Here is a 16,506-nt window from a genome sequence, read left to right as displayed (position 1 = left end):
AAAAGTTTGTTGAATTAAGTTTAGATAATTGATTTATCACCACCAAGTGGCAAGTCTTTGAATGTGCTTGATACTTTCTGTTCGCTGTGGACACTTAATCCCCAAAGAAAAATAGATAGGGTGTGATTTTTAAAAAAATTTTGGCAGCAGGATCAGCTTTTTTTTTTTTCCCAGTAGGGTACTTCTGCCATGTGTTCACTTTTATACAGGGTTTTGCGGTGTAAAACAGACTTTCCTGTAAGTTGTTTTTTATACAGCTTTATTGAGGTACTAATTGACAAACAGTAAGTAGCACATAGTGTGTATAATTTGATAACTTTTAATGCACTATAGACCCATCAGTAAAATCAAGATAATGACATATCTACCACTCAAAAGTTTCCTCTTGACGTATTGTAATCTGTCACTACCATCATCCAGTCCACAGGCAACCACTGAGCGCTTTTTGTGACTAGATTAGTTTGTACTTTCTGCAGTTTTATATAAATGGAATTATATGGCATGTACTCTAGTTTTGGCCTTTCTTTATTCAGCATAATTATTTTGAGGTTCATTCATGTTGTTGCATGTATCATTAGTTCATAATTCCTTTTTATTGCCAAGTAGTATCCTGTCCTATAGGTGTATGGGTTTATTCATTGATCTACTGATGGACACTTTTTTTTTCACTTCTGGCTTTACAAATAAAGTTTCTGTGAACATTGATGTATGAATCTTTGTATGACTATATGCTTTGTATTTTGTCAGGCAAATACCTAGGTGTAGAATGGCTGGATCATAACGTTAGTTTCGGGCTTCCTGGATAGCTCAGCAGGCAAAGACTCCACCTGCAGTACAGGAGACACGGGAGTCGCAAGTTTGATCCTTCGGTCAGTAAGATTCCCTGGAGGAGTAAATGGCGACCCACTCCAGTATTCTTGCCTGGAGAACCCCATGGACAGAGGAGCCTTGTGGGCTACAGTCCACATGGTCACAGAGACTCAGGCTGAGCACATGGCACAATGTAAATTGGATATTTAGGATTTCAAAAAGCTGGCAAACTATTTTCCAGACCATTTTACATTCCCACTGGTGGTGTATAAAGGTTCTAGTTGCTCTACATCTTTGTTAGCATTTGGCATGTTAGTTTTAAAAATTATAGTCATTTTAATAGATGGTTTCAGTTTGCAGTTCCCTAATGACTTAGCAACTAAAAACAGCAACAGCGACTTACGATGTTGAGCATTTTTTTCATGTGATTTTATGTCATCCCTATATTTTCTTTGGTGAAGTGTCTGTTTAAACCTTTTGCCCTTTTTCTAATTTTAAAATTTTTTGTTCATTTTCTTGTTACTGAATTTTGAGAGTTATTTATAAAAATAACTGGATATAAGTCCTTTATTGCACATACAACATGACTTGCGTGTATTTTCTCCACCTGAGCTGTGACTTTTCATTTGCTTAATGTCTTTTGAAGAGAAGTTTTCAATTTGATGATTTACCAGTCTTTTATGCTTTTGGCATCATTTCTAAATTTTTTGTTGTTGTTGAACCCAAGGCCACATAAATTTTCTGGTTAAAGCTTTGTAGGTTTAAGTTTTACATCTAAGTCTTGTTCTGTTTGATTTGTGTATGTAGTGTGATGTATGGGTTGAAGTTTTATTTTTTTGTACATAGGTATCCATTTATTTGAGCACTGTTAAAAAAACTATAAATTTAATTTTCTTAATCTATACTGTACTAAGGGCAGATTATCTTTTTCATCTGGTGAGTATTGGTGGCTATGTCTCTTAGATTTGTTTTAATTTGTCAAATTCATGAGTATAAATTTTTCATAAATATTCTTGGTATCTTTTTTACTTGTGTACATCTGTAGTGATGTTAAAGTTCTAATTCCTAATATTGGTAGTTTGTGTTGTTTGTTTTTTCCTCATCTGTTTGGCTAGAGTTTTAACCAGTTTTATTTAAAACTGGTTAAACTTTTTTGTATTTTATTTAAACTTTTTTATATTTTATTGATTTCTACTCTGATCTTTATTTCTTCCTGCCTTCTTTGGGTTTAATTGGCATTTCTTTTACTAGTTTCTTAAAGTAGATGCTGAGGTTATTAACTTGAGACCTTTTTTCTTTTCTGATAAAGGCATGGAACCCTGTGTGTTTCCCACTAAGCACTGGTTTACTGGCATCGCACAGACACGCACAGGTTTTAATATGATAAGCTTGCATTTTGGTTCTGTTCAAACACTTTCTAATTCCCCTTTGATTTCTTCTTGACCCTTGGGTATTTAGAAATATGTCATTAATTTCCAGATATGTGAGAATGTGCCAAAGATATTCCTATTACTGATTCATAATTTGATTCCATTGTGGTCACAGAATGTACTTGAATTCTTTTATGTTTATTGGTATTTGTTTTATGGCTCAAATTTTTTTTTTTGTGGCTCAATTTTTGATCTGTCTTAGCAAATGTTTTGTGTATATTTGGAAGAATGAGTATTCTTTCAAATATTCAAATGAATACGCGTTCAAGTAAGTATTCAAATGAGTACTGATGGATGGAATGTTTTGTAAGCATAAATTAGGGTCCGGTTGGTTGATGGTGTTATCAAGTCTTCTATATTATTACTGATTTTCTTTCTATCATTTGATCAGTTATTGAGAGGGGTTTGCAATTTTGCAGTAATTGTGGACTTGTTTATTTCTTCTTGCAGTCCTGTCACTTTATGCTTCATGTTTTTTCAAAGTCATATTAGGTGCATAAACATTTAGGATTGTTAGATCATCTTGAACCATTGACCACTTTATCATTAGGAAATTATCTTTCTAACCAGTAATATTTCTCTTGCCATGAAGTTTTATTTTTGTCTGATATTAATATAGTCATTCTAGTTTTTTTCTAATTAGTGTTAGTATATCTTTTCACCTTTTTCTTTTTAACTTATTTGTGTCTTTATATTTAAAATGCTTTTCTTGCAGGTAGCATAGAATTGGGCTTACTTTTCAATCTGATACTCTTTTTAGTTGGAGTCTTTAGGTAATTTGTATTTAATGAGGTATGGTTAAATTTAAGTCTTACAATCTTGCTAATTTTTATTGTGCCATCTCTTCTTTGTTCCATTTTCTTTTTCTGCCTTTTTTGTGACTAATCAAGTGGTTTTCATTATTCTAAGTTTTATTTCCTTTGTTGACAATTAACCGTTAACTCTTATTTTAGTGGTTGCTTTAAGGCCGGTAGTATCATCATTAGCTTATGACATTTACCTTCAGGAGTTATGCTGCTTCACAAAAGGTATAAAAACCTAGAACGATATACCTTCATTTCTCTTCTCCCGACTTTTGTACTATTTTTCTTATTTTACTTTTGCATATAGTGCAAACTTAACAAAAACATAGATTCATTTCTTTTTAAAAAATTGTATTTGTTTTCGGCCGTGCTGGGTCTCTGTTGCTGACCGTGGACGTTCTCTAGTAGAGATGCCTGGACCTGTCATGGCGGTGGCGCTTCTTGTTGCGGAGCACGGGCTCGGGGGTGCACGGGCTTCAGCGGCTGTGGCCTGTGGGCTCGAGAGCGCAGGCTCAGTAGCGGCAGTGCGCAGGCTTAGGTGCCCCACAGTTTATGGAATCTCTCAGACCAGGGATCAAACCTCTGTTCCCTGCATTGGCAGACGGATTCTTAACCACTGGACTGTCAGGGAAGTCCACGTGTATATGAAAGTGAAGTGAAAGTGGCTCAGTCGTGTCCGACTCTTTGTGACCCCATGGACTGACTATTACAGTCCATGGAATTCTCCAGGCCAGAATACTGGAGGGGGTAGCCTTTCCCTTCTCCAGGGGATCTTCCCCACTCAGGGATCAAACCCAGGTCTCCCAAATTGCAGGATTCTTGACCAGCTGAGTCCCTAGGGAAGCCCCCACATGTATTGATTTATTTAGGCTTTAAACAAAGGGATTTGATTAACAAAAATATATATATTTATTCACATAGTTACCATTTTTGGTGCCTTTCATTTCTGTATGGATCCACATTTCCTTCTAATGTAATCTGTTCTTCCTGAAAAACTTATTTAAACATTTGTAATGTAGGTCTGTTAGTGATGAAGTTTTTAAGCTTTTATATATCTGAAAAAGTCTTTCTCTCTCTTTTAGATTTTTTTTTTTTTTTTAATTTAGTTATGGCTGTGCTGGGTCTTTGTTGCACTGGGTCTTCCTCCAAGGAGGAAGGAGGAAAACTTTGGGAAGTGATGGATATGTGTGTGGCTTGATGGGGATAGTCTCCTGGGTATATACTTAGACACAACTTACCAAGATGTATGTGTTAAATATGTATAGCTTCTTATATGTCAGTCATTCCTCAATAAAGTGATTTTATTTATTTATTTTTATTTTATTTTATTTTTTAACTTTACAATATTGTATTGGTTTTGCCATATATCAACGTGACTGCCACAGGTATACACGTGTTCCCCATCCTGAACCCTCCTCCCTCCCAATAAAGTGATTTTAAAAAAAGCATTGCTCCATTGTTTTCGATCTCCATTGTTTCTTAAAAGGAATCTTCTATAATCACTATGCTTAATTTTTTTTCCCCCTCTGGCTCATTAAGATTTTCTGTGTGTTACTGATTTTGCATAATTTGATTGGTCGTAGTTTAGTCACTAAGTTGTTTCCAACTGTTGTGATCCCGTGAACTGTAGCCTGTCAAGCTCCTTTGTCCATGAGATTCTCCAGGCAAGAATACTGGAGTGGATTGCCATTTCCTTCTCCAGAGGATCTTCCTGACCCAGGAATCGAACCCAGGTCTCCTGCATTGCAGGCAGATGATTTACCAACTGAGCTATGAGGGAAGCTCATAATACATTGTAATTTGATTAATACACTGTAGTTTGATTACAGTGTGCCTTTAAATGATTTCTTTGATTCTTGCTTTCATTTTGGAGTTCATTGGTATGTATATCTATGGGTTTACAGTCTTAGTCAAATTTGAATAAACTTTTGCAATTATTTTATCTAAAAAGGTTTTTTTTGTTTCTTTTCTCAGTCAACTCTTTCAGGTACATCAGTTATGTTAATACATACACTAGATCAGTTGAAATTTCCCTCCAGCTCATTGATGCTTTGTTCACTTTTTTTCTCAGCCCCCTCCCCTTTTGTGTTTTGTTTTATATAGTTATTGCTGTAACTTCAAGTTCATTATTCTTCTAAAATATTTAATCTGCCAATACCCCATTAAGTGTATTTTTTATCTCAGAGTTTGTATTTTTCATCTCTAGAAGTTCGTTTGGATCTGTTATATTTTTGATGTCTTAGCAAGTTGTAACTTGTTTCGAGTGTCCTGAACAATAGAGAATTTAGTTATAATAATGTTTTAATGTCTTTCCCTGTGTTATTAATTGTGTCATATTTAATTGGTTGATTTTCCCCCTTATTGTGAGTCATATCTTTCTGATTGTTTTTTTGGTACCAGATGCCAAAATCTATCTGGTAGTTGTTTTTTTTTTTTTAGCCAAATGTCAATGTTGTGAATTTTATATATGTATATAATTTTTTTTCCTGTAAAATATTCTTGAGTTTTACCCTAGAAGACACTCACTTGTGTGGAAACGATTTCATGCCTTTGGGACTTGCTTTTAAGCCTTGTGAGATGTGGTCAGCACAGCTTTTGCTTTCTTGAAGTATAGTTGATTTACAGTGTTGTGTTAGTTTGCAGTGTACAGCAAAGGGATTCATTTATATGTATATTTTCACATTCTTCCCATTATGGTTTATTGAAGGATATTGAATGTTTCCCTGTGCTATACAGTAGGGCCTTGTTTTTGTCAGTACAGCATTTCATGTAAGACCAACAGTGCCCACCGCTGAGGCAAGACTGTTCTGAGCATCTACCTAGTGCCCTGTGATTTGTTAGTTTTCCTGCACTGATGAGGGGCTTCCCGGGTGGTCAAATGGTAAAGAATCTGCCTGCAGTGCAGAAGACCTGGGTTTGATGCCTGGGTTGGGAAGATCCCCTGGAGAAGGAAATGGCAACCTGCTCCAGTATTCATGCATGGAGAATTCCATGGACAGAGGAGCTGGTGGGCTACAGTCCATGGAGTCACAAAGAGTTAATACCAGAACAGTGTTCACACATGCTAAGCCTTAAATTGATTGTCTTTTCCATTATGTACTCTTTGGACAAATAAAACTTGTCCGAGCAGACATGAGTCTCAATCCCGGAATAATGGAAATTGTTGTTTTTGTTCAGTTCCCAGGTTATGTCCGACTCTTTGTGACCCATGGATGCCAGGCTTCTCTGGCCTTCATTATCTCTTGGAGTTTGCTGAAATTCATGTCCATTGATTGAGTCAGTGATGCTATCTAACCATCTCATCCTCTGCCACCCTCTTCTCCTTTTGCTTCCTGTGTTTCCCAGCATCAGGGTCCTTTCCAGTGAGTCCGCTCTTCTCATCAGGTGGCCAAAGTAGAGTAATAGAAGAACTTTGATCAAATCACTTCTGGGACTTTCCTGGCGGTCCAGTGGTTGGTCTCTGTGCTTCCACTGTGGGCGACATGGGTGTGGTCCCTGGTCACGGAACTGGGATCCTGCATGCTGCATGACCGAAAAAAAAAAATTACTCTTTGCCTTTTTTTCCCCTCAATTGCAAAGTGGGAATGATAACATGTATCTAATAGAATTGTGAGGATCAAATGTGGTAATGTAGAAATGCTTTGTAAAGTAAGGAATAGTAAAAGTATTACATGGCCAATAATAGCATTTGAACTTTTCTTTTTATTTTACATTAGAAATTATTAACAAAACCAGAGTAAGGAAATTGGAAGCATGTTTTACTAAAAGTATTGAACATTACCTTAGATGAAATTCCTGGTATCATAATTGTTCCCTGTTACAAAATAATTTTTCATATCAAACAAGCTTAGAGATAGCTTTTCAGATATTAACCATTACTATTGGTAAATGGAGGAAGCAGAATGTCCTGTGGCAGTCTCATCCTCCTCAGGAATCAATTCACTGTGGAGTTTAATGAAGAAATATCATCTTTCATGCTGTTGTCAGTGGAGAAGGCAATGGCACCCCACTCCAGTACTCTTGCCTGGAAAATCCCATGGATGGAGGAGCCTGGTGGGCTGCAGTCCATGGGGTCGCTAAGAGTCGGGAACGACTGAATGACTTCACTTTCACTTTTCACTTTCATGCATTGGAGAAGGAAATGGCAACCTACTCCAGTGTTCTTGCCTGGAGAGTCCCAGGGACAGAGGAGCCTAGTGGGCTGCCGTCTGTGGGGTCGCACAGAGTCGGACATGACTGAAGCGACTTAGCAGCTGTTGTCAGAGGATCAAATTCTTTTTTTGGCTTCACTACACAACTTGCAGATCTCAGTTCCCCAAACAGAGGTTGAACCCAGGCCCCTGTGGTAAAAGGGTGGGGTCCTAACCGCTGGACTGCCAGGGAATTCCCTAAGATCAAATTCTTAATTGGATTTTAGTTTCTGTATTTTGAACTGTTCAAGTAGTTGATACAACTGTGTTTTATTATATGCATGTACCCATAAACTGTGGTGATGAACATATATATGCTGTGAATAGAAAATAAGTAAAATCATGCCCTCAAAAAAAGTAGAGTAAAGGGTTATCATATTAAAACAAATGATTCAAACCAAGGTGCTATACAAGGGGCTAAACTTCTCTTGTGAAATGTTTAGGCCTTCAGATGGGGGAGAAATGAAGGGTTTTTGTTTAAGGCCAAACTCTTAAATAGTTAGCTGTTCCATTGATCTATAAATTAAAGGCATTTAAAAATTGTTGTTAGGTAATTCCCTGGTGGTTCAGTGATTAGGACTGTGTGCTTTCACTACTGAGGGCCTGGCTTCACTTTCTGGTCAGGGAACTAAGATTCCACAAGCTGAGAAGTGCAGCCAAAAAAACCTGTTTTTTTGTTTTGTTTTTAGTCCTTGAAGCAGCATTATTTTCTGCATCTAAGCAATTTCAGAAACCATCTTCTAAGGAAGCTATGTAGGATTTTTCTGGTAGATTCTTGAGGCAGTATTCATTGAGATTTAATGAGTGAAGGTGCCAGGAAATCTGAAATCCACTTCTTTCTTTGATATAAAGTCACTTAACAGCTTTGTGTCTCAGTTAATTCTTTAAAAATGGAGGTAATAAGATTAAATATTATATTTGAAGTAAATTATGTACTAATGTAATGATTATTTATGTTTGTATGCCTTTGAGTCTAATAAGACTTAATGAAGTTTAGTGGGCATGAAGGTAAATTTACAAATTTTATTCCTTCTGCACAATTAATTTGTATTGGTTAACATCATACTTTTCAAATCAGAAAGCTGAACATAACTGCTTTCTAAAGACAGTACAAGTCAGGGTTTAGAATTGTCAAATTTTGGACATGTAATTTGTCCCTCAGAAAGTGCTAAAAAGTTAAGAACATGAGATGGGTACAGATTTGACTTTTTTGGTGAGGTGCCTGGTGCTTTAGTATTTTTAAAATATTTTCCCAACTGAATTACTTAGGAAACAACTTTTTCTTAAATGAAAAAGAGTAAGGCTACACTTCATTGACATGCATATGGGAAAGAAAGAGCCACTTGATGTGCTTCAGTTAGGGGACACGTTGCATGTGATTCTTTAGGGCTCATTTATTTCACTGAAGTTCCAGAATCTCTTTAGTGTTAATAGTACCACAGAATTTAAGAAGCAATATAACACTATTTTTGCACTTTGAAATATTCAAACAAGTCCAGCATTAACATAGAAAGTTACAGTTTCTCTTTCAACCTTTCTCTGTTCCATTCTCTTTTTCAGAAGTAGCCTTTGCTAACATTAAAGTGTGTCCTTCCAGAGCTTGTTGTCTGTTATTTTACACAAATAAGAGTGGATACAACTGAAGTGACTTAGCGCACATAGCACACACAGAGACACTTTTAAAAAATATAAATGTCATTATCTTATATATAATTGGGAGTTCTTTCCATGTATGCCTGTTTAATCTGTTTAATCTACTCAACTTCTGAGTACTGTTCTCCGAAGAATGAATATTGCAGATTGTATTTGATAATTTCTTTTTGTGGTCATTTAGGTTCATACTTTCCTTTTCCTCCTTTCAGCCCTACCACCCACCATGTTATAAATAATAGTATTGTGAATATTCTTATGCATATCTTTGTGTACATCTGTGAGTAAATCTGTATGCTTTAAAATGTAATTTTTCATTTCTATACAAACAGTACAGACTTGTCTCCCACCACTCCTTAACTCAGGCTGTCCCTAGTCTTTGCCTTCTGCTTAATGCTAGTCTGGTGTTTAACAGCTGTTTCATTGAAGGCCATCTAAGATTTTTGAAATCAGAACTTCTCTTGTGATCTTGATTACTGAAAGGACTCTTTTTTGACTTGATGTAAGTCTGTATCAGAAGCGATTAACATAACAGGAGAAGTAATAAATTAATGTGGGAACTTTATAGTGCAGTGGCTAAGAGAACGGTTCTCTGGTGTCAGACTGCCTGGGTTTCAGACTCTGCACCACTCCTTAACCACTCCTTACTATATGTATCTTCAACCTTAGGCAAGTTATTTAACCTCTTTCAGATTTCTCAGCCCATAAATGCTCTCCTCATCCTAATGATATAGTTATAATAATATAGAACCTATGATTATTGTAAGGATTAAGCTATAACATGGAATTGTTGGTTCATAAATGTTCCATAAATGTCCTCTGGGGAGTGATAATGGTGAGCTTTGTTGCTCGTCCTACATTCTTGGTCCCTATGCTATTCAGTCACCCAAAGCCAGACATTCTGGAGTGTGAAGTCAAGTGAGCCTTAGGAAGCACTGATGTTAATAAAGCTAGTGGATGCAATGGATTTCCAGTGTGTGTGTTAGTTGCTCAGCACTGTCCACCTCTTTGTGACCCCATGGACTGTAGCCCGCCAAGCTCCTCTGTCTATGGAATTCTCTAAGCAAGAATACTGGAGTGGGTTGCTGTTCCCTTCTCCAGGGGATCTTCCCAACCCAGGGGTCAAACCTGGCTCTCTTGTATTGCAGGCAGATTCTTTACCGTCTGAGCCACCAGGGAAGACCAGTAGAATTCCAGTAGAGCTGTTCTAAACCCTAAAGCATGATGCCTTTAGGCATCAACGTGTTGCGGTCAGTATGTCAGCAAATCTGGAAGACCTGTCAGTGGCCACAGGATTGGAAAAGGTCAATCCTCATCCCAGTTCCCAACAAGGGTAGTACTAAAGAATGTGCTAATCATTGGACAGTTGCCTTTATCTCCCATGCTAGTACGGTCATGCTTAAAATCTTACATGCTTAGCTTCAGCATTATGTGAACCAAGAACTTCCAGATGTCCAAGCTGGGTTTAGAAAAGGAAGAGGAACCAGAGATCAAATTGCCAACATTCGCTGGATTATAGAGAAGGCAAGGGAATTCCAGAAAGACATCTACTTCTGTTTCACTGACTACGCTAAAGCCCTTGACTGTGTGGCTCATAACAAACTGTGGAAAGCTCTTAAAGAGATGGGAATACCAGACCATCTTACCTGTCTCCTGAGAAACCTGTATGTGGGTCAAGAAGCAACCGTTAAAACCGTGTGTGAAACAACTGTTTAGTTCAAGATTGAGAAAGGAGTACGGCAGGGCTGCCTGCTGTCACCCTGTTTAACCTATACACTGAGCACATCATGAGAAATGCCAGGCTGGATGAGCTAAAGCTGGAATCAAGACAGGCGGGAGAAACATCAGCAACCTCAGATACGCGGATGATACCACTCTAATGGCAGAAAGCGAAGATCAACTAAAGAGCCTCTTGATGATGGTGAAGGAGGAGAGTGAAGAGCCGGCTTAAAACTAAATATTAAAAAAACTAAGATCATGGCATGTGGCCCACATTACTTCATGGTAAATAGAAGGGGAAAGGTGAAAGTAGTGACAGATTTCCTCTTGGGCTCCAGAATCACTGCGCCAGTGACTGCAGCCATGAAATCTGAAGACGACTGCTTCTTGGCAGGAAAACTGACAAACCTAGACCGTGTGTTGAAAGCAGAGATACTACTCTGTGACACATGTCCGGATAATCGTGACTGTGGTCTTCCCAGTGCTCGCGTATGGTTGTAAGAGCTGGACTGTAAAGGCAGAACACCAAAGAATTGATGCCTTCGGATGTGGTGCTGGAAATGACTCCTGAAAGTCCCTTGGATAGCAAGGAGATCACACCAGTCAGTCTTAAGGGAGATCAGCTCTGAAAACTTGTTGGAAGGACCAGTGCTGAAGCTGGAATTTCAGTATTTTGGTCATCTGATGCGAATAGCCGGCTCATTAGAAAAGTCCCTGAGACTGGGAAAAATTGAGGACAGAAGGAGAAGAGGGTGTCAGAGGGTGAGATGGCTGGATGGCATCACCAATGCAATGGACATAAACTTGGGCAAACATCGTTCGTTAGATGGTGTGGGACAGGGAGTCCTGGCGTGCTGCAGTCCATGGGTTTGCAAAGAATCCGACACAACAGGGTGGCTGAACAACAGCAACAAATGCTATTTTGAATAGTGTGATTGTGTTGATAAAAGGTCTACATAAATAGAAAGTAGACTGTATTCCAAACTTATGTCAAAATTACTTAGGTCTGGGAGTGACTATTTTATTTTCCTTTTACTTATTTTCATAATGAAAAGTAATTTCTAATGGTTTGAAATGGGTCCCAGAAATAGAATCTTACTATATCAGATAATGCTTTTAGCAAATAAGATTTAACTTTATAAACATTTCAATTTACGTAGGAATTAATTTAAGTCTCCCCTGTATTCCTGTAGGACATTGTACTGGGACCATGTCTTGTGTGCTTAGTCGCTCAGTCGTGTCCACCTCTTTGCGACCCCATGGACTGTAGCCAACCAGTCTCCTCTGTCCATGGGGATTCTCCAGTCAAGAATACTGGAGTGTGTTGCCCTGCCCTCCTCCAGGTCGTCTTCCCAACCCAGGGATCAGACCCAGGTCTCCTGCATTGTGGGCGGATTCTTGACTGTCTGAGCACCAGGGAAGCCTCTCATAGCCTTACACTTACCTTTTTATATGCTTTTACATATAGAGGCACTCAGCAAGTGTTTATGAACTTAAACTAGTTCTGATCATCCCAAGAAGGCCTCATTATTGCTTTTTAATATTCCCATATTATTCCATGAATTTCTGGGCCATTGTGCTATAAAAAGCACACCAAAATAAACTTACAGTAAAAACATATGCTGTTATAGAAATAGTTAGAAATCATTAATTTCCTATTATATTTCATATTCCTTATTTTTAATATTTTCTGGTTGAACCCAATATTTTGCTTAATGTTTGTTAAAAATATTTATGTGAAATTTGCATATAGTGTCACATAACAATTAGCCTGACATCTTTGTCGAAGGAGAAGATCAAGATTGTGATTACATATCACCAGCCTTGCATGTGTAACAAAGCAAATTCCTTTCTAGTTTATGTTTGAAGTGTTTTTAAGTCTCAGTAATATTTTTCAGATAATACACTTTTATATGAAATAATCAAAAACTTGATTCAGGCATTATAGAAAAACATCTCAAATATTTTAAGAAAAATTTTGAAACCATACTGCATAAAAATGGTTTGATTAATCTTATTTTTGCTATTTCAGATCATATATGAACAGGAAGGGGTCTATATTCACTCATCTTTGGGAAAGACCAATGACCAGGACAGCTTGATTTCAGGAATATTACGTGTTTTAGAAAAGGTATGTTTCTAGTAAATGGCTTTATTTAACAATTGTTTAAATAAATTTTTTAAAATAATTGTTTAAATTAATAATTGGGACATTATCAGGAAGTTTGAATTTCACATGTAACATAAAATTATATAATTGACAGTGGTTGTAAATTTGACATCAAAGTGATGTTAGAAATAAAATTCTTCAGATAAGTCAGTAAAATGGCGTGGAATATTTTTAAATTTAGTAAAAGTTACAGTAGTGTAATTTTTTATAATGAAAATCGGAATTTAGAAATCTGCATATTGTTTGTTGTCAAATAGTGATTGTTTACATATGGTATGGATATTAAGGTGCTAATAAATTTAAGAGGTTAAAAATTGATTTTGGGGGCTTCCCTGGTAGTCCAGTAGTTAAGAATCTGAGCTTCCACCGCAGAGAGCGTGGGTTCAATTCCTGGTCAGGGAACTGAGGTCCTGCATGCCTTGTGGTGCAGCCCCCCAGGGAATTAACTATCGGTGACTGAAAAATAAGATATTGCTGAAGAGTAAATATGGTTAATAATTTTTTTCCTAGGATGCTGAAGTAATAGTGGACTGGAGACCATTGGATGATGCATTAGATTCTTCTAGTATTCTCTATGCTGGCAAGGTATTTAAGGAAGAAATATCTGACTAAAGGAATGACATTTTTAAATAAAAGCTTTATTAAGATATAATTCATGTACCATAAAGTTCACTGTTTTAAAGGACATAATTCAGTTTCTTTAGTATATTTACAGAATTGTATAACCTCACCAATAACCAACTTTAAAACATTTCTATTCCAAAAAAAGCAGTCACCTCTCATTCCCACTTAACTCCAGTACTCTTCACTCATTAATTTACTGTCTGTCTCTGAGGATTTGCTTATTGTGGACATTTTGTCTGAATGGAATCATATAACGTAGTTTTTTGTGACTGGCTGCTTTCACATAGCATACTGTTTTCAAGGTTCATCCATGTTCTAGCACCTGTCTGTTCTTTCCTTTCTTTCCTTTTTGCTGAATAATACTGCGTTTATGGATATGTGCCATATTTTGTTTATTCGTTCATCAGTTGATAGCACCCCACTCCAGTAGTCTTGCCTGGAAAATCCCATGGATAGAGGAGCCTGGTAGGCTGCAGTCCATGGGGTTGCTAAGAGTCAGACACGACTGAGCAACTTCACTTTCACTTTTCACTTTCGTGCATTGGAGAAGGAAATGGCAGGCCACTCCAGTGTTCTTGCCTAGAGAATCCCAGGGACGGGGGAGCCTGATGGGCTGCCATCTATGGGGTCGCACAGAGTTGGACATGACTGAAGCGACTTAGCAGCAGCAGCAGCAGCAGCAGTTGATGAACATTGGGGTTGTTTCCATCTTCAGGCTAATATAAATAATGCTGCTGTGCATGATCAGGTTCAAATTTCTGTGTGGACATATTTTCCTTGAAAACCTAGGAACGGGATAGTTGGATTAGTTTATGTTTACTGTGTCTAACGTGTTGAGTTCTCGCTATGGAAGGGGTTTAGCTCTGTCTTATCTCTTAACTCACCTTGAAACTATGGCTCAGTTGTGTACATTTCTTCTCAAAGTATTAATCACATAGGCGATCTAATTTTATCTTCTTAAAGACATTTCTTGCAGAATTTTCTTCCAAGTTCCTTCTGAACTGGCTGCTCTCTTGGTTTGCTGTGCAGCAGTTATCCTGGGGGTTCCTTTTGCCTCTCTCCCACAGTTTAATCCCTGTTTCCTGTCTCCTGTGCTGTCTTCTCTTTTGGTTTACTCTCTAGTTTTGGTGCACCTCCAGTGCTTCCTCAGAAGCATGTATGAGACCAAAAACATCTCTATTTTCAGACTTTTTTTATCCTTCTGTGAACATTTGGGTTGAGCTATCAATTCTGAATTGATGACTGGCTGGCATAGAATTATAATTTGAAAAGAAATTACCCCCATATTTTTGGAAGTTACTATCTTTACATTTCTCTTATTTCCTTTATTGATGTTAAGTCTAATGTATTTGAATCCTGATCCTTGCTATATTTTTTTCCTGTTCAGAAGTTTTAGAATTACCTTTTTGTTGGTAGTATTCTAGATGTCCTGGAAATGTGCCCTTGTGGTCCTTTTTATCCTCTGTGTGGATGCTTGATAGGCCTTTTTAATGTGAAAACTTCTATCAAAAAGTTTTTAGAAAATGTTCTTGAATTGTTTTAGTGGTGGTTTCTTCTTCCTGTCCATTTTCTACTTTGATTCTTTCTGGAACCCTCTACATGTTTTATATCGGTCCTATAGTATTTTAATTGCTGCTGTGTCGCTTCAGTCATGTCCGACTCTGTGCGACCCCATGGACTGCAGCCTACCAGGCTTCTCCATCCCTGGGATTCTCCAGGCAAGAACACTAGAGTGGGTTGCCATTTCCTTCTCCAATGCATGAAAGTGGAAAGTGAAAGTGAAGTCGCTCAGTCGTGTCTGACTCTTAGCGACCCCATGGACTGCAGCCTACCAGGCTCCTCCATCCATGGGATTTTCCGGGCAACAGTACTGGAGTGGGGTGCCATTGCCTTCTCCAGTATTTTAATACTTTACTATTTTCTAATTCTTTGTATATGTGTATGTTATTTTCTAGGAAATTTCTTTAGTCTTATGTTTCAGTTCTTCTGGAGTCATTTTCATCTTTGCTGTTTTTTAAATTTTGAATGCATCTTGTTCAGTTCAGTCGCTCAGTCGTGTCCAACTCTTTGTGATCCCATGAATCGCAGCACGCCAAGCCTCCCTATCCATCACCAACTCCCAGAGTTTACCCAAACTCATGTGCATCAAGTTGGTGATGCCATCCAGCCATCTCATCCTCTGTCGTCCCCTTCTCCTCCTGCCCCCTATCCCTCTCAGCATCAGGGTCTTTTCTAATGAGTCAAATCTTCGCATGAGGTGGCCAAAGTATTGGAGTTTCCACTTCAGCATCAGTCCTTCCAATGAACACCCAGGACTGATCTCCTTTAGAATGGACTGGTTGGATCTCCTTGCAGTCCAAGGGACTCTCAAGAGTCTTCTCCAACAACACAGTTCAAAAGTGTCAATTCTTCGGTGCTCAGCTTTCTTTGTCCCCTTTCCCCCCTTTAAAAGAAAAATTGTATCCTGTTTTTCATGGATGCTATTCATCCATGATTCCCTTGTATCTGAGGAATTTAAGGATAATTTTTTAGATGTTTTCATTTCTGTATATAGTCCACTTTCTCTAATTCACTATCTTTCCCCCTGTTTCATTTAGACTTTTATCATTTATGTAGACACTTGCCTTTGTTTGGTGATGGTTGTATTGTGGTGCTAATAAACAGCACATATGAAAAACTGATCATACTCTCAGTGTATAGATAGGTTTGTTGATAGTTGGGACTCAGGGTGACCTGGCTAGGCTGTTGCCTTGGGGAATCCCTGATGTTGAAACCTGGGTCTTTTTTCTTGGACTGGTCATGTGTCAGAGAAGAGTACAGATTTCTGCCTCAAGAGGGAAAACTGGATTCTACTGTTCTGGGAACTGATTGGAGGAAGAGAGCTGGGAGTCTTGCCACTCATTTCATGAACTTTTGATTCATTGTCCTGTTTTCAGTTATTATCTCTTTGCTCAGTGTCCCTGGTTGCTTGTAATCCAGAGAGAATCTGCTTTACCTTTTCCAGTGAATAAACCTCCAGCCTTCTGGACTCTTGTTAGTAGTCCTTTTTTCAGCTTGACCTTTATCCTAGTTTCCATAAGTACGTGATTCACCAGGTCCAAGCCTGCGGG

At 38.0% G+C, this 16,506-nt stretch overlaps 1 protein-coding gene across 2 annotated transcripts in view; it reads left to right on the top strand.

Annotated features, from left to right (window-relative positions):
• TBC1D15 (TBC1 domain family member 15) overlaps positions 1–16,506 on the top strand; it is a 79,818-nt gene that overhangs the window by 9,244 nt on the left and 54,068 nt on the right. For both annotated transcript variants that reach the window (XM_005896795.3, XM_070371009.1), the window contains exons 2-3: positions 12,635–12,733; positions 13,283–13,357. In XM_005896795.3, the coding sequence (XP_005896857.1) occupies positions 12,635–12,733; positions 13,283–13,357 (174 nt within the window). The remainder of the gene's footprint in view (positions 1–12,634; positions 12,734–13,282; positions 13,358–16,506) is intronic.

Source organism: Bos mutus, chromosome 5 (genome assembly GCF_027580195.1).
Source record: "Bos mutus isolate GX-2022 chromosome 5, NWIPB_WYAK_1.1, whole genome shotgun sequence".
Classification (NCBI taxonomy): Eukaryota; Metazoa; Chordata; class Mammalia; order Artiodactyla; family Bovidae; genus Bos; species Bos mutus.
This window is presented reverse-complemented; position numbering and strand designations above follow the sequence as displayed.